Genomic DNA, 18,416 nt, shown 5'->3' on the forward strand with positions numbered 1-18,416 from the left:
TGCAGCTCTGGCACTGACCTGTAGGTCCTTTATCAGGATGAAATACTGGATGTTGTTTTGTTCCAAGAAGACTTTGACGGCTTGGAGGCTGGTAAAAGGGACTCGTACATCCACAGGTCTTTCCGGGTGTAATGGGCTTACCCAGAAATCCAGCTGAGGAAGGGAAAAGCAAGACAACCACCCCCAGCAGGGTTAGAAATTCCTGAGCACAACCGCCAGCACAGATTAGGGAGAGAGGTTCAAGGCACTTCAGCTGCACCATCACATATAGTATCGGGGCACGTTACCCCTCCATATGGTTTGACAAGGGTCTGAGGATGAAGGAAGTTACTTACTGATGGATGGTGACTGAGTCCTTGGAGAGAAGCATGGACTGTGACTGGTGCTGTGTGACCTGCAGGTCTTTAGTTCAGGTTTGATCAGAAGGAAGAGCCAACCCCCATTTTGGATTCCAGTTTCTCTTTCTAAAGGACCAACTCTGGCTTTAAAAGCCTCCAGACTCTAGGCATGGCTGGTATGTGGGCCTGGGTCAGCCCCCACCTCTAGCCTAAAGGTACATCCACTTCTTGTGCCCTGAGTTTTACCCATAGACTCAAGGCAAAACTCAAACTATGGGCGTGTCTACATGTGCATTAATGCACTTTTCCTAATGCACATTAAATTTAGTACCGCCAGTATGAGGTAATAAATAAATTGACGTTAGGCTGCGCTCATGCAAAGTAGGACAAGTGCATGCTTTTTAGGTGATGCTAAATGCGCAGTAGCCTATTCTACTGTGCATTAGTGTATTAGCATGGTTTTTTATGTGCTACTTTAAAGCGTAGTAGAATAGGCTACTGCACATTAAAGTGCACGTGTATATGCACCTATAGTGGATAAATTTTCCATTTGATTTCAGACCATACATGGCTTTTAAAATTCTTTCAGAGGTTCTTGAGTCTTATCCAAATTATCACTGAACCTATGGACCTGAGACACACTCATAGTGTAAAATGAAGTGTCCAGGAATTGTGGGAAGGCACTGGAGGACTATGGCAATGTGAGGCTAGCTCTCTATGCTGTCTTTGCATCCTCACTGTATCATGGGTGGCTCAGAGCCCACCTTCAACTGGTAAATTTGTTATAGTCCTGCTGTGCTCCCTTTCAGGCTACAGAGAAGTCTTGGCAGAAGGATGCAGTGCGAGCTGCCAGGGGGCTTGGGCTCAAATACGCAGGAGAAGACAGGATAATCTGTTGTAGTCAGTGGTATGGCATGGATCTGAGGGGGAACAGACTCAGGCCTGGGCTGCATGAGAAAACTGCTAGCATTGGGACACGTTGTGCCTTTAAGATTTTGGTACATAAATGAGTGGCCCTAGGTTTTTGCAGATGGGCTGCGCCATGTCCATCTAGTGGCTTTGTTGCACCATGTAGCGTTTGGGGGGAACACCACTGAGGATATTTTCCAAGCACACGAATGTCTGTGGAGCAGCTGGTATCAGTTTGCTACGCATGATGCTGGGTAAATTGACCTGCGATGTCATTGATGGCTTCTCTCAAGTGATGTCTCATGACTTACGTGCTTTGCCTGGCAAAGTTTGGCTTTTAGGAGTCAATAGCAAGGGGTCGGCGATTGCCACCCTTCAGCGAACCTCTGTTCAGCTGCGGGTGGGCATTGCAGGGCGTTCCTCTGCATCTCCCACCCCAGTGAGGAAACAGGAGGGGTGTGGAGAGGCCAGGGGCAAGATGGGAGGGGATGAGATCAGCCTGCCAGGGTGTGAGCTTGGCGATCCTGCCCATGGAAACCAGCCAGGTCAGTTCCCATGGTGCAGTTGATGCCATCTGAGTTGCTAATCTGGAGATTTTTCCCAGTGCCAAATTTATTGCACGTATCCACCGAGGCCTTTCCCCGTCCCTGCCTGCTCATTACCTGTAGGTGGTCCATCGTCTCCAGCTCCTTCATCTTCTCGACCTGTGCCTCATTGGTCATGGAGATGCGGAGCACCTGGTGTCTGCAGAGAGGGAGAGACATCATGGAGGACACATCTGACATGGGGAGGCAAGATGGCAGGGGGGAAAGGAAGGGTGCACAGCTCTTGGGGGCAGAGCTGGAGCCGAGCTGTTTTTAGTCAGTCTCCCAATTTTCTGTCTGAAAATCAGGAGAGAAATGTTGCTCAAGTCAAACTGAAGCAGATATTTACAGGTGGTTTTGATTAAAAAAAAAAAGGCGCCCTCCTTCCTTCCCGACTTTTATTTCAAGGCCCTTCTCATCCCTAGGGCCCAGCCTCTGGACTGGGCTGTCCACACATCGTCCTGATGCAGACAGAGAAGACAATCCAATCCCTGCCTCGTTGCATTACTCCCCAAACCAAAGCTTCGGTTACACTTTCAGATGCCTTTTTCCAATTAAAAAAACCATCTTTTTCTCTTAACATTTTTGCTCATTTTTTCAGCTGAAAATGCTGCACCCATATACAAAGTCCAAAAGGTCCCATTTGGGAAACTTCACTGTGAAACACATGGGCATTCCCCAGAGGAGAACCATCTGTTTTGGAAACACCAAAACTATTTTTATGTCCTTTTTTTTTCTCCTGCTGAAACTATTTGCTGGGTGTGACCTGATTTTGCCAATTATCTTCCATTTCCCCAAACCTCCACTCGTGGTGAATTTGCTGTTGATTGAAACCATTTTGCCTGCTCCTAGTCATGGCACCCACCTGGCTGAGATGCGACTGGGCATCCCTGCGGGGTCCACCAGTAGGACGAACCCTCAGCTCCCAGATCCAAGGGCTGCTTGGAGAGATGCTGCATCTCTTGACACCTGTAGACAGGTGCCATTTTCTCCCTTGCATGTGGGGAAGGTGAAGCATAGAGATGAAAGGAAGTGCTCTGTGTCTCACTAGCTGACTCGCTTGCTAGGTCTCTTACTTCTCAGCCCTGAGACCTGTGGACCGGGCTGTCCATTAATCAATCTGGTCCAGACAGAGAAGACAATCCAGTCCTTGCCTCAGGGAGAAACAAGTCCTGGCAGTCAGACTTCACTGGCAATAAGACCACACAATGGAGAGGCGTCAGATGGGGATTGTTGCCCAGCATCTACTCAAGATATACAAAGGTTGGTGCTGTTTTCTCTTTTGCATAGGTAAGGGTTACCAACTCACACAGCAAGGTGTGATCCAGGGTGCCCAGGCCTAGCATAGCTCATTGTGAAAAAGGTTTTGGAAGGGATGTGAAACCTCTGCTGAAGGATGGTGCCCATGTCTAACCAGCTGAGATCATGGGGGAGATTTCAAGGGGGAGGTGGGTATATCGAGTACCCCACCTTTTCTTAGTAAAGCATTCAAACAGGCTACCCAGAGAAGTTGTGGAGTCTCCATCCTTGGAGGTTTTGAAGACCTGGCTAGACAAAGCCCTGGCTTGGATAAGATAGTTGGGGCTGGTCCTGCTTGGACTAGATGTGACCTCCTGAGGTCCCTTCCCACCCTCATTATCTATGACTATGAAGCTCCCAGCTCTAGTGGGGAGGTGGACTTCAGCGCTGCTCTCCTTTGGTTTCTCTGAAGGGAGAGACCTGCTTTGGTTACCCACCTGGAGAAGGAAGGTTTGAGGAGTGTTGTCTGACCTTAGATAGGATTAAACCCAGGGTGCTGGCTGTGCTCAGTCCTCGCAGGAGCCTGGCCTGAGGAGGGTGTGTGGAGCTGGCTGCGCTGAAGGCAGGGGGGCAAGGGCAGAAGCCTGGGACCAGCCAAGCTCGGCTGGGGCAGCGGGAGAAGCCCTGGCTTCAGCCTGTGGATGGTCCATCCAGACCAGAGGTCAGCAACCTTTGTGGCCCAAGTGCCAAAAAACCCCGCAACCTCGACGTGGAAGATGTTGGCATGCCAGGGGCAGAGAGCGGGGAGTCACAAGGGGCCCGATCCTTGTTGTGGCAGCATGGCCCAGGCCACTTCCCCGCTGTCCGCCCCAAGGTGCACATGCACCTGCTGCCAGCAACCAGCAAGGCTGTGGCTCCAGACCCTGATGCAACCACTTGCAGCCTCGTGGCTGCCTGCTGCAAGCAGCCCAGGCTCTGTGACCAACCTGGGCTCCGTGGCCGGCGGCAGGGGTCTGCCAAGCAAAACCATCCCATTCCCATCCCTCTCGCCCTCTCCACGGGTGACCAGCAAAGCAATTCCTGTGCAAGGCAGAAAAACTCTCCCAGCTGCGGCTGCAGGGGGAGGAATTGCAAGTCTGGGGCCTTACGCCGTCCTTTTTGTAACCCCTGTGCTCCATCGACTGGCCGAGCTGCTGAAACAGAGAGATCCCGATTGATTACGCTCCCTCCTGGCTACCTACCCGACAAAGACCTCAGTGCCAAAGGCAGCCGCCAGGAGGGCTGCCAGTACCACGAGTCCCCTCATTTTCAGCAGAGCAAGGCATGCACCGAGAAACGGGGATGACTCAGGGGCATCTTAAATACTGCTGCTGCCCTGGGGTGGCTTCTACTGCTACCTTGTGCTGACAAGTCCTTAGATCTGGCAGCCAAGTCCTGCCATCCCCAGCTGTTCCAGTTCCCCCGACTCTGCCCCTGCCCTGTTGGAAAAGCCCTGACCTGAGCAGCTGCTCCTTGATTGATGCCTGAGAACATGCCACCTGGTCAGACGGCGTTGCGGTAGCTTTTGTCATCTCCATGCAGGCCTGACCTCAGCATCCTCACTTGCCTTATTCTGCAGCACCAGGTCTTGTTTGCAGTAGATGAATAGGAGGGAGCTGGGCTGGCACCAGCCACTCTGGACATCCTAGAGGCACATAAAAAGCCTCCCTGTGTGATCATCTCTGCTGATCCCTGCTCCTATCTTCTGCTACCCAAGGGATTGAGTGTTACAGCCAAGGGCAGTGGCTGGGTGTGTTTTGAGCTGGGGGCTGTTTTTGGAGGAAGTGCATAGCAGCCGTGGGTGAAAGTGTCTTGTGCAACTAGAGGGGTAGTGGGATGTGGGATCTACCCCAACCATGAGGAAGATGCTAAATAAGTCCTACCGTCCCCCTGGAGAAGGAATGGCCTTGTCTGCAATCTGTTGGTGTCACGTGTGGGCATGTTTTCCTTTTCTGGTTGTTGGATGCATCAAGTGCGTAAAAGGCTTCCTACTGCTGCTGGCTAAGGGAGCTCTTGTGAGCAAAGAGGCTAAGTAGGCTGAATTCTACCTGGAGTGATTGTGGGGAACACTTTTTGGGGGAGAGGGGGGTCCAGTGTGAGTGTGCTTTGCTGAGGTAGCTCCCTAAGTAAGACATAGGGTCATAGGAGAGTTGGGCTGGAAGGATCTTCACAAGGTCGTCTAGTCTAGCTGCTCAAGGAAGGATCATCCCTGACAAAAACCATCCCAGCCAAGTGTCTGTTCAGCCTGCTGTTGGATAGGAAACTGGCTGGAGCATGGGGCTTAGAGGGTAGTAATCAATGGCTCAATGCCTAGTTGGCAGCCGGTGTCAAGTGGAGTGTCCCAGGGGTCAGTCTTGGGGCTGGTTTTGTTCAGTGCCTTCCTCATCAATGACCTGGAAGATGGGATGGAGCATACCTTCAGCAAGTTCATGGATGACACTAAGCTGGGGGAAGTAGTAGATACGCTGGAGGGTCAGGCTAGGATTTAGTGACCTAGACACATTGGAGGATTGGGCCAAAAGGGATCTCATGAGGTTCAACAAGGACAAGTGCAAAGTCCTGCACTTAGGATGGAGCAATCCCATGCACCAGTACAGGCTGGGGCTGAGGGGCTGGGCAGCAGCTCTGCAGAAAAGGACCTGGGGGTGACAGTGGACAAGTTGAATAGCAGCCAGCAGTGTGCCCTTGTTGCCAAGAAGGCTAACGGCATCCGGGCCTGCATTGGTAGGTGTGTCGTCAGTAGGTCAGGTCAGCAACCTGGCCTTTTATTGCTTACACCCCAAAACACAAAAACAATTATCCCAAAGTCCATCTGGCTACTGATGACAACACAACATAGGCAACACATACCTATACTGGCTGGGCAGACTCGAGAAGGGGGAAGAGTGTGGCACACAGCTTGGCTGCAGGTTTTCTTGAATTTGATGGATTCTCCAAATTTCCCTCACCTATACCCTATATTTATAGAAGAATTAGTCTAAGAAATTCTTTGAGTGACTTTATTTAACTGTCTTTGTTTCACTGAAACGTTGGGGACTGAACTGAACCAGATCTCTTGTAGACTTGGAAAGTATTAGTTAGTTGAGATTTATGTCCTTGGTAAAGTAAGTGGAAGGGTTTCTTATCTCCTGTCCTTGGCCATTGTGGAATGATGTTCAACACTGTCCCGTTTCTTCTTTACCTTAGTTTACAGTCTTCTCTGACAAGGCTGTTTTGGGGAGGTTTTGTTATAACTTATCTAAGTGTCTTAACAAATATATTTTCTAGCAAAATAGCGTCTAATACATTTGATTACAACAATCACTACTGCTGACAGATTAAGGCAAAGCTCTGATGCAGTATATTTGGATTATTTAATGCATGGTCTTCCCTTACTATGTTGCTTTTCAGGCCTCGTGCTCTGTTTAAGTGGATCTGCTTACTGGAGATGTTGCTGGCTGGAGATATTGATGGCTTTCTTTACTTTGCTGATCCAGATGGTTGCCCCATCTGCAAAGGGTCACTCTGTAGTCACTCAGAAACAGGCTGTGGGGCCTTCTGCTTCACCACACCTCTGCAGCATGTCCCATGCCCCTTGAAAATGGCCAAGGCTGGCAACAGACCCCAAGTCATATGGCAGCCTGGCTGTGAGGAGAGACCACCCCTAATGCCATGATACAGGTCATCAAGGAGGCTCAGAATATAGCAGGAGCCCCAGAGGGATTGGGAACTTATTGGATAGCAAAAATATTTGGGTCAGGACCCAGAGTTTGGGGGTGGGATGGTGGGATGAAGCCTCATTGACTCCAGGTCTAAGCTGAAGTTCATCAACATTTCCCAAACAAGGGGTCATGTTGGGATTTGGTGGGCAGAGATCATCTAAGAGTGATTTGGCTTGAAACAGTTCGGACCAGGTGTGCTCAACCCCCAGCTTGCAAACCAGTCTGGAAATTTGGCAGCAGGGCTGCAGTGGTGATCAACATTGCCTCTGCTCCACCTCCAGTTTTCCAAGCCTGGTGCAGCTGGATCGGGCCTGGGCTTCACCAGCCCCAGATGGCTGGGTGGGGGCCAGCCCTAGCTGGGGCAGCACCAGCTGCCAAACCTGGTCCATGGATTCATTGCTCATCCATGGGGCCATATGACTCGGGGTCTGTAGTAAACCTTGGCCACAGTCAAGGGGCCCAAGCCAAGCCGCAGAAGTGTGGCTAAGGGGGAGGCTCCAAAGCCTGTCTCTGAGGGACTGTAGGGTAAACCTTTGCAGATGTGGCAGCCAGCTTGGTCAGCACTGGTTTGGTTTGTGCCTGGATGGGTGATATATCCAGCCCAGACACACAACTCCCAAACTCCAGCTTAGGCAATTCCTTTAGGCCAGACTCTTCCCTTGTTACTTAAGCAGATGAATAGGCCTTGTTCCACCTGCAAAAAAATCTCCCCGTCCTTTCAGGTGCTACCCATGTGCCATGGCAGAGGTGACCACGGTTTAGAGAAGTGGAGAACCAGAGCAGCTTGCTAACTCACTGAAATGTCCTGAGATCCTCCACGATGAAGAACGTATGAGTCTTATCATCAGCATAAAGTTTTAGGATGAAGCCAAACTCTGCTGTGCAGTTACGGCGTCTCACTACACTTCCAGAGGCCTGAGTTTGAGCCTCTCTCTAGACTCAAGGCCAAAACCAACCCCAACTGACTCGGCCGTAAATGGGCTGGGGGCTCCAAGGCAGTCGGATAGGACCTTGGCCATATCAAAGATCAGGTTCGTGGGCTGGATCTGGCCTGCAGAGAGATGTCACGTAGCCGTGGGGCTCCCAGATGGGTCAGGAGTTCAATAGCAGGGTTTGCTGGATGGGGCCTGCCACTGAAATCTGGGGTATAGAGTCCCCCCCGGAAGACATATGTCAGCAGTGGAGGAAAAGGTGATAGGTGCCTTAATCCCTTGCCCCATGACCACAGTTGGGTCTGGATCTGGCATGCAAGGTTCCCCAAACAGCACTCACAAGCGATAGAAACCAGATTGTGTTCAATATGCCCACCCAACGTAACACCTAATGGATGTTAGATTTGGCCCATTATTGGTACGAGCATGTTCCTTCTAGCTCCCATGTATAACAAAGGGCTGTACCAGGAGCATCAGTCTCTCTTTCTAAGTTTTGGCTGTTACAGAAGGGACTATGGGCGATGTCGTAGGGTGACAAGAGTTTTGAAGAGGCTGGGGTCAGGGAGCCTTCCTAATTAATCAGTAATGACCACTTGGTAGCAGAAAAAATACAGCACATAAGTATAAGGTGTGGAGCTGCGTCCTTTATTTGGTGTGATGCCCACTCACAAGGATTGGTTTAAGGATTAGGCCTCCAAGCAGCTCGTCAGCTGCAACTCATGGTTTGTTTTGTTAATAGGGATGTTTGTGGACATGATCCATGATCTTCGTCAGAGCCGGCCATGTCTCCTCAGCCGTTGGGATGATCTGACTGGCCGGCAGGAGGAAGCCGTAACGGCCGGTGTCCCGCAGCTCAAAGGTGTAGGAGTACTTGACACCGTTATCATAGGTCCAGTCAATGGTGATACCATCAGCTTGGTCTGGAAACAGCAAAAACCCAAGACATGGAATTAAAAATGAGCATTTAAACAAGACCACGATGGTGAATCCCAGATGCTGATGATACTAGATGTAAAGGCGCCTCGCTGTGCCTGAACCTTGAGGTTTATGCTGTGGTTCTGCATTCATCTTCTCACCAGCTTTGGCCAAGCATCAGTTCAGCTTGCTGGCTGCAGCATGAGATTGGGTCATCATCTCGGGTCCATATAACTCATGCCATCAGCACAGCTTTGATCCCTGAGTGAACCATGCACCACAAGCTTGGAAACGGACCAGAGGCATCCCACAATGCACTGCTCTGCAGCTGGAAATTACCCAGAAATTACTCAAAATTTGTTCTAGAAGGATTCTGGCCATGGGGATTTCAGAGGTCTCAATATTCATTGCTGCTCCCACAGCTGAAGGAACACGTCAGCACGGGTCCAGCAGTAACAGCAGTGCTGCGAGCCCAGCTCTGGGATCACTAGGTATGCGTGGAGAGCAGAGCAATACAGCAGAGATCTGCTTTTGCACTGCCCCACCTGAATGCCGGAGAACTTACAAATGGTGTGCATCGTGCTCCCGTAGGTGTACCGAGTCCCGTGCACCGCAGCTAAGGCATCCACTGCCTCTTTGGCTAGATCGTCCTGCCAACAAGGAGAAGAAGTCGATGATCGGGAGGTGCTTGAATATTCAGTGAAAAGATCCCTCCCTCCCTTCCTTCAGGTAACAGCAGTGGGAGGGAAATTGTTTTTATCACCTCTTTATTTTCTGTTTGTGTTTCTCTCTGTCTCCCAGACACACATGCACACACCTGTACCTTACTTCATGAAAGGGGGGGACTTTTTAAAATCTGGGGTGGTAAAGAGGGTCTCACAAAGGTGATGAATGGCCTGCAGCACTGGAGGAGGGACACAGACCGAACTGAACGGTGTAGGAGGACTGCAAATGATGGCCCAAGAGGTCAGTCCAGGTGCCTCCAGGCTGACCCAGAGGGGCCATCTCTAAAGCAGAGACCCCGACTCGCTCTCTGACCATGACGTTGAAGCTGCTGCTGCCACTAAGGGTGGTGAGTTTGAAGACAGGGACTCCTATCTGCTGAAAGGGCTGAGACCACCAAGCTGTTTCAAAGTTAGCCTTCAGCTGGACAATGGCTTTCAGTCACCCCATAGCCCAGCGCTGAACATCCGAGCATCTCTCCCCTCCTAAATCCCCTGAGCAACCAGACTCCAGCATGTGGCTGCTTTAGCTCTCCTTGCATATACTGTTGGGAGCTGAGCTCCTCACCAGTTCCTGATGGTCAGGAGCAGGCTCGTCCTTGTAGCCATAAGGGAACATCAGCATCTGAGAGTAACTGTGGATGGAGATCGCGGCCATCACGTTTCCATGGCCAAGGATGAAGTCTGCAATGGACTTTGTTTCACTCTCGGAGAAGGGGTGAGGTCCATGGTAGGTTTCTGAGCAGGGATTGTTGCTGGCACCAGGGCCTATGATCAAGCAGAAAAGGCAGCAAATTAATACCCGGTACCCAACCCCATACTTATGAAATGGGAGTATGCATTAGTGGGAATGATTGGTGGGTGCATGTTTATTGGGAGAATTAGTCCACCTTTATAGAATCACAGAAAATGAGGCTGGAAGAGACCTCAGGGGACCACATCTAGTCCAACCCCTGCTCCAAGCAGGACCAGCCCCAACTGCATCATCCCAGCCAAGGCTTTGTCTACCTGGGTCTTCAAAACCTCCAAGGATGGAGAGTCCACCACCTCTCTGGGTAACCCGTTCCAGTGCTTCCCCACCCTCCTTGGGAGAAAGTTTTTCCTAATATTCAACCTCATTGGAGTTTGCTTCCACAGTAAGAAACCAGACAAGTTACAGGCTCCTAATTTCAACTTCCAAATGCCACCGAATCCATCAGACACCATTAGGCAGTGTTCCAGCATTGTAAAAGGGCTGTGCAATTTTGAAAACTGTGGACAACATCTTCCCATACTCTAATGCCAATGAAGCGATTATACAGTAGCTAATATGATTATTAGAGTCCCATACCAAAGCCTTGTTAGCAAAGTTGCAATGACCACAGGAGCTACATGTTCTGGATAGCTTACGTGTTACTTATATGCGAGCGGGCATCTTTAAGAAGTGAATATTTAATGAACAGTTTGCTGTCAGCCAGGCAGATGAGGCAAGGATCTCTTCTTTCAGAACCTATTACTCCACCATAACAGAGTATTAACATGTGGTTTGTTTCCTAAAATTAAGAAACAGCTGGATCTGCAGCCTCAGTCCCCAAGCATGGGTTTATTCTGAAATGAAATGCAGTTGGGATTAACAGCTCCCCAGCATGCCCCAGGCCGTTCCATACCTCCAAAGCCTGCATCCCAGTTCCTGTTGGGGTCTACACCTTTACAGGAAGATCCAGCATTGATGGACCGGGTCTTACGCCACATGCGGTTCTAGGAGGAAGCAGACACAGACCGTGGGGTTGTGATCACAGCGAGGTCTCAAATCTGGGCTCGGTGTTCACCCAACAGGAGCAGAACAGTGCAAAGACTGCATGGTGTGGTTAGTACTATACCACAATGGCCTTGCAAGGAGGCACCAACTAAAAATGCCTCTAAGAGGTAGTCACTGAGTGTCTGTCTTCAGCCATCTCCAACACCTTTGACCCAGTATCCCAGAAATGGGGATAACCTCTTGTTCAAAGCACAGAGGGCCAAAATGCAGCTACCTTACCTAATCTGGGTCAACTGTTCCCCAACCCACACTCATCCTTCAGCTCTTACAGAGGGGTACCATGCAGACACCACAAATCCCAACAAACAGAGCTCTGTCCAGATGTAGCGGAAAGGAGACATAGGGCCTGATGGCGATGACAGCAGCATGGACAGGACAACCTCTTGCAAGAAAATGCCCATGCCCCCAAAAAGTCCCTTATGTGGCTTGTATCTAAAGCTGTCCCTGCATTCACAGGCAATAGGACTGAGGACTGAAAACCCCTATTCCTGCAGAGGTACTTACCTGGCTGTGAGTGTAAGCAAAGCCATCAGGGTTGGTGACTATCTCAAGGAAAATGTCCATGCTGGTTAGAATGGCAGTGAGGGAGGCATCCTTGCCATATTCAGTGGCTATCTGCATGGAGAGAAGAGCTGTGTTATCTTGGGCTCCACTTTGTTAGTGCAGGGACTCCTAGCAGCTGATCTATTACCGTTCCCACAACAACCCAGCGTACAGTATGAGTCAAGGCCTAACATTAGAAGGAAGGTGAACCAAGATCCAATGGCTTCAAGCAGCGGCCAGACAGAATTGCAGATATGAAATTAGGCACGCACCTTTCTCAGCAAGCTGCCAAGAGGAGTGGTAGATTCCCCAGCTCTTGAGGTCTTCCAGCCTCAATGCCTTTTGAAAAGTTGCTTTACCCAAAGGTAAATTATTTGGCTCAATGAAGCAGCAACTGAATGAGATTTAATGGTGTGCGGTATGTAGGTGGCCAGACTAGAGGATCTTTAGGTTCAGTCTTGCCCTGAAACCTATGAATCCAAAAATTAGCTGCTAAATCTCAGCTGACTTTCTAGTGTCCACATGACAAGGACCCCAAGAGGCACTAATCTACCAATTTTTGGGTCCAACATGGTCTAGAAGAGAAATGATCCAGAGGAACCACAATAACAGAGATCCAGTATGTGCAATACTGTTATAATGAGCATGGTGATCAATTTTTCTCCATAGCCAGTGGGGACAGGACAGGAGCAAACCACTTTAATGGCAGCAGGGAAGATCTTACGCTGGATTTCAAGAAACGTCTCATTGCTAAGGTGATGAGGCACTGGAGCTGGCTACTTCAGGAAGCTGGAGAATCTCCTCCATTGGATTAGGCCAATAGTGTTGGGGATGGTCTGTCTATACTTGACCATGTCTTAGTGCAAGGGGCTCTATGGGATAGTCCCTTGAAATCCCTTCCAGCCCTGCAAGTCTATGGTTCTACCAAGAGTGAATTCCACTCGAATTCAGGTCAATAAGACCTGGGTGCAACAGATACCCCCATAAATCTGACTTTCAGCCTGCCCCTGATATGTCTAAGCTCTTTGGGAAAGAGTGGTATTTACTAGGCATTACCTTGTTGGCCGTCCACACGCCAGTCGCCTGGGTGATCCACTCCCGAGAGTGAATGCCGGTATCAATCCAAATGGCAGGACGGTGAGTTTTCGCAGTTCTCCCTGTGCTGAACTGCAAGAGAAGTCAGCAAACAGGACATGCCTACGTTAGCTACAGCCCAGGTGTTGCTGGCTTGTGTGCTCACACTTGCATGTTCATAGGGTGCTGTTGTGGTTATGAGGCCTATAATTTGTTATCTCGCTGGAATGGCCTTGTGGAGCCAGGTAAAACAGGAGCCCACCCTTTTCAAGTAGCTTGTGCAGTTGCACTTGGGCTCTGCTGGATGAATGCCTTAATTAGAGTCTCTCGTTATTGTTATAACTCTTCTCTGGACTCTCCATGCTGATTACAGCACACAGAACTTCTCTCAGACGCAGGATCTCCGGTCAGATTTTGAGGCTTAGGGATTTATATTTAAGAATATAACTCCATGGGTATCTATCAAATTCATGGCTGTTCTCTCTCCCCCATTAAAAGTCTGTGGTTGATCTCTTCCATACTCTGTAGGACTGTAAAGCTCTAGTCTGCTTAAGTATTCATTAAATAGTTTAATAGATAAGCAAGGCGAAGGATGGCCATACTACATAGTGGGAGTGCATTTACACCGGCTTAAATTTACCGTGCAGTAAATACTGTGCTGTAAGTGGAAATCGGCCAGTGTCTACATGTACAGGCACTAAAGCACATTAACGCTGTGTGTGGACTGACTTGGGACTAAAGTTGGTCCCAAGTCAGTCCACACACACAATGTTACTGCGCAGTAAGTCGTCTCCACGTGCATTACTGCGAAGTAACTAATCAGGCATAAATTTGATACCTGCATTTATGCTCAAGTCGGCGTAAGTCACCATATTTACTATACAGTACAGGCATGCACGTGTAGACGTGCGCCTGTACTGTGCAGTAATTTTGGTTACTGTGCAGTAAATGCACATGTGTAGATGCGCCCACTGTGTACGGTAAGTAGTTTCTCAATCAACTACCATGGGATGTCTCACATGCTGGCGGGGGATCACAAAGAATGATTGCCACATCAAGGATTGCTTACCTTGAGCACATAAAGAGGCCGCTTTTCATAGCTCTCTCCAATCTGAATTTTGCTGACCAGGTTGGGATGTTGGGCCACGAGATCGTCCATCCAGCTGTAGATCTGAGAGGAAGCATTTTTAGCTCATGCTCATCATTCTTTCCTTTTTCCCAGCTAACAGCCAGTCTCAGCTTCTCAGTGGCGACTTCCAATTGCTTACAACTGTCAGGACCCTGCTCAAAGACAGCTCACCGGAGGGGATTCACTCTGCCTTGTATATCTGCAGGCCAGAAGCTCTCATAGTTCCCATGATTTCTTCTGCAGAGTAGCGTGAGAAGCAGTGAAAAGGCTCCTGGGATGACTCTGTGGGTCACTATTTATAAATGTTGACACCCCCTGATCTTATGCAAGCTTCCATCACCCACCGTCAAGCCTGGGCTCTGAACACACCTCAAGTCTGGATGAATAGTGTGGTTTTCCAGCAAATAAGCCCAGTTGCTCAGAAAGTGTGAGTAGTTGCATGCAAAGACAGAAGCTTTGCATGTAACTTTGCATGTGCTGGGTTCTCTTGGTTGAAGTTTAGCTTCCAACCCGAGAAGAAGGGACCAAGAAGAAGATCCGGCTGATGTCACCTTTCCTGACAGAACCTCACTGTATATATTTTTCCTTTCACCTACAGCATGGGCACAGACCCCGAGGTTTGGTCAGATTGGTGCGGACTATGGGGACAGATTGGTATGGACTATGGAGTCGGATCGGTATGTACCAGGCGACGTGGCCCTCTTGCTGGGATCTCTTGAGTGTATTTTTTACAATCTTTGCAATGGCAGGACGTTGGGTACTGTGGTCCCCCTGCTTTTCCTGTGGCAGATGAGGTTGTTATGCCTTGTGTTGTGTCTGTGTAGCTTTCCTAAGAGGTTAGACAATGGGTATGTATGAGATGGTTTGGATAGTGATAATCCTGCTTCCGGCAGGAGGTTTTTACTAGATGGCCTCTTGAGGTCCCCTCCAGCCTGACTTCTCTACGATTGTATGATTATGTGTGACCACTACCTGGCTTGGACCATCAGGCCACAAGGGAGAGAGCCCAGAGCTGAGGGCATTACCTCTTCTATGGTGTGGTAGGTGGAGAAATCAAAGCCGCTGCTGCTTCTCTCCAATTTTCTGGCCTTCTCCATGGCTTCTTTCTCCTCATCCAGCAACGTCTGTTTAAAAAGCACATACAGAGAAGAGGGCAGCATTTGCATTTGTTTCTTCCCAAAGGATTGTCACGTGCTGAGATGAACCAGGGACCTTCTGCACCAACAAGCACAACTCCCTTCTGATTGAGCTAAAGGAATAGCTTTGTCAGCCCCCACCAGGCCTCTTGTAGTCACCACTAGAGAAGATGTCACAAGCCCTAAGCACCCACAAAAAAGCAGCTGTAATCTTTCCAGTTCAAATTCAGGAGGCAGTCACCCTTGAGACCAAATCCTTGCTTTATGCAAACATAGCCTTAGCAAACAACATGCTCCTGGAAGGGGCTAGATATTGCAATTTTCTACAGCTCTGTAAGATGGGAATAGCGTCCCTCACGCTGTCCTGCTCGGTGTGCAGGCTCTGAACCCGTAGCCTGGAAGGGCTTGGTGTAAGAATGAGCTGGGGCTCAATCTCATTCAGTCTTCATCCTTCTCTGCTGACCTGGCCAACAAGGGGGGCATTGCACCAGGGGCGTAACTGGTAGGATTCATGCCTTGAGCAGCAGGCTCTTACCTGATAGGGTTTGTGCCCTGAAGCACCAGAGTGGAGGCAGAGGGGCTTGAGGCTATGGCTACAAGAGCCATGGCAGGTCACAGCCTCTAGAAGAGGCATCACCGCTAACAGCCCTCTCCTGGCCTTGCAACTGCTGCAGATTTATATGGCAAACAAGGATCTAAAGCCTTGAATTTGAGGGGTAGCAGGGCCAGGGAAGGGTCAACCTGGCCCTTGGCAATGACATCTGACACTTCCCCTTGCAGCAGGGGAGTGGTGGGAGGCTGCTCTGCTCCACGTGGCCAGAACATGAAGCCTCCTCCGCGCCCCACCTCCACTTAGGTTCCCCTATTGACCGAGCATCCAGAGCTCATGCCCCTGTCGCCTACCTTTCACTTACACCACTGCATTTCATCCCCAAGATGGGATGGGTTTTGTCCCATGGGAAGAGATTTTTGCTTTTCCAGCTCAGCCTTTTGCTCGCTCTGTCTGTCCTTCCTCACCGCCGTCTCTCCCTAAACGCACGGGGTGGCAACACTATATGCACGTGGTCACCGCCGGAGCCCTTACCTGCACGTCCTCTATCATGATGGTGTAGGGAATGCCATGAGACTCCAGGAAGATTTTGACAGGCTGGAGGCTCGGGAAGGGGACTCTGATATCCACCGGGAGGTCAGGCTTGGCAGGGGCAGCCCAATAGTCAAGCTGATTGAGAAGAGAAAAGACAGGTGAGCTCCATCCACATCTCTGTCTTGTTCTACCTACAGCTTCCCAGAAACTGCAGAGAGTTGGGTCAACACAGCAAGTGATGGTGATAATAGTCTCTTGCCTCACTGAGTGCCTCTTCTCTAAAAAGGGACAGTGGTGAAGCCACCTTGCTACAGGGGCATCTTGCTCTAGGCCCTTGCCCATGGCTGCCCTGGTTGATGACGTCTAACCAGGTAACTGGTCATACAGGTTGGGGAGTCCAGGGTGTCCAGATGTGGTACTGGCTACATCCCTCCCTCGTGCGCCGCTTGCTACAAAAACAGGTGTGTCTTAACCATGCTAGCCCATGTGCTGTGACTGCGTGCTTGCCTTGTGAATCTTGATCTCATATTATTAAGCATCCCAAAAGCATTTATTGAATAAACCAGCTAATCGACCTGTGTATATATAAACCACTAAGGATGCAGTAGAAGGTGAATAAGTGAGAAGAATTCTTGCTGAATCTTACAAAAGAAATGATAAAAGTGACTTTTGCTAAGTAAATAACATTTTGAGATATGACTAGCGTGGCAGCTGCTAAACAGAGATCAGCAACATTGCTGGGGCTGGGAAATGCTTCATTGCAACCACTGTGCTTATTGAATTTGGCCCATTTATTTAACCGAGAATTGATTGGTTAATCCAGAATGATTCGCTGGATATTTTATATCCACATCAGCCTTGCAGATAGCCTGCATGCTCCTGCTTCACCTGCGGCAGGTTCAGGTGCTCGTGATGTCTTGGGGCAACATGCCTCGTAGTCATGGAGCACGGCCAACCACGTAGGTTTAGGAATAGGTTAGACAAGCACTTGAATGGGATGACTTAGATAAAGAGGATCCCGTCTCGGGCAGGGAGTTGGACTGGACACGACCTCCTGAGGGACCTTCTTTGCTATGAGTCCAGGATGTAATAGTTGACATCTGTGATTTGTTGGATGCATGGGTCACATGGTCTGGTTTCTGTCCCTGGACTGGGTGAGTAAAACTCTTCAAATTCAGTTTCCAGTGCAAAAGTGCGAAGTTCTGAATTGGAAATGATTCGTGTGAGGATTGTGTGCTATTTGTAGGCAAATTGCTGCTCCTGCCAGTTGCTCTTGGATAAAACAGGGCTGTCCAAATAGCTGCCTCTGGCCCACAGGTACTTCAATTGCAACCCGCGTGTCCGGAGCAGGTGGGGTGGAGCACGTCCAGAATGCTGCCCTTGCTCGCCCAGCCCCCCCTTTCCCACCACCAGATTTGGGGGCTTTGATTGCTGCTGGTGACCTGTAACATCAGCAGAGAAAAAGTGGGAACAAGTGGCCACAGACTTCACCTTCTGGCTTCCAGAGCTATGCCTACACAGAGGCTCTGGCCGCCACGCTGATAGATAAACCACTTTCATGCCAACCTGTCACCAAACATGAGCTGACTGGCCTGTGAGAAGCCCCCAAGGGCCAAATAATCTGGACAGCCCTGCCCTAGAAGGTCCTCAGGAAGTAAGGTAGGAGCATGTAGGTAGGAGCACGAGTGGAGCAAATTAACTTCACCGTTCAAATGAACAGTTGAAACTATATTTAGGGCACTGGCTCTGTTCGAAGTACTGCAAAGCCGTCTGGGCTGTGACGTGTTCATGAAACAAATGTAAATGGTGGCTGCAACCTGAGAGGGAATCGCATCATTTAATTATCCACATTTTCATTCTGGCAAAACACCAGTTTGAGATACCCAGAAAGGGACTGTTTGCAAGGGCGGATCCAGAGGGGGCACGCTGGTGCATTTGGACTCTCCTTTGATTCCTGCTCCACCCAAAGTTTAAAACCAACTGCCTGGCTGGGGTAGCAGCATTTCTAGTCAAGTAGGGTTTGAGAGGGTAAATTTATTTAATGGCTCATTGTAATCTACTAGATCCCTTCTAAACTCATTTCATGCCACAGGTGTTAATGACCCTTTTCTTTTTAAAGGGCTTGATGTTCCACTAATCAAGCTAGCTTTTCTGCCACAATTACTCTGTCTGTCTGCTGAGCCTGGTCATGAAGTTTCTATTTCACAGCCCGGCAGGTTGTTTTTCACTCAGTCCATAGTTTCATAGTTGGTCGGGTCGGAAGGGACCTGAGC

General features: G+C 49.6%; 2 protein-coding genes across 2 annotated transcripts in view; both read right to left on the bottom strand.

Annotated features, from left to right (window-relative positions):
* The window catches only part of LOC109292274 (carboxypeptidase A1-like), a 33,225-nt gene extending 28,849 nt beyond the window's left edge, over positions 1 to 4,376 (bottom strand). The window contains exons 1-3 of the mRNA XM_019509663.1: positions 4,312 to 4,376; positions 1,910 to 1,991; positions 19 to 153 (exon numbers count right to left, since the gene is read on the bottom strand). Of these exons, the coding sequence (XP_019365208.1) occupies positions 19 to 153; positions 1,910 to 1,991; positions 4,312 to 4,376 (282 nt within the window). The remainder of the gene's footprint in view (positions 1 to 18; positions 154 to 1,909; positions 1,992 to 4,311) is intronic.
* A 4,086-nt stretch (positions 4,377 to 8,462) lies between these two features.
* LOC109292318 (carboxypeptidase A1-like) overlaps positions 8,463 to 18,416 on the bottom strand; it is a 36,396-nt gene continuing 26,442 nt past the window's right edge. Inside the window, exons 3-11 of the mRNA XM_019509720.1 lie at positions 16,144 to 16,278; positions 14,949 to 15,047; positions 13,864 to 13,965; positions 12,777 to 12,887; positions 11,682 to 11,792; positions 11,026 to 11,116; positions 9,948 to 10,147; positions 9,223 to 9,307; positions 8,463 to 8,662 (exon numbers count right to left, since the gene is read on the bottom strand). Of these exons, the coding sequence (XP_019365265.1) occupies positions 8,475 to 8,662; positions 9,223 to 9,307; positions 9,948 to 10,147; positions 11,026 to 11,116; positions 11,682 to 11,792; positions 12,777 to 12,887; positions 13,864 to 13,965; positions 14,949 to 15,047; positions 16,144 to 16,278 (1,122 nt within the window). The 3' untranslated portion in view covers positions 8,463 to 8,474. The remainder of the gene's footprint in view (positions 8,663 to 9,222; positions 9,308 to 9,947; positions 10,148 to 11,025; positions 11,117 to 11,681; positions 11,793 to 12,776; positions 12,888 to 13,863; positions 13,966 to 14,948; positions 15,048 to 16,143; positions 16,279 to 18,416) is intronic.

The sequence above is a fragment of the Gavialis gangeticus genome, unplaced genomic scaffold (genome assembly GCF_001723915.1).
Source record: "Gavialis gangeticus isolate Ggan-Ray unplaced genomic scaffold, GavGan_comp1, whole genome shotgun sequence".
Lineage (NCBI taxonomy): Eukaryota > Metazoa > Chordata > Crocodylia > Gavialidae > Gavialis > Gavialis gangeticus.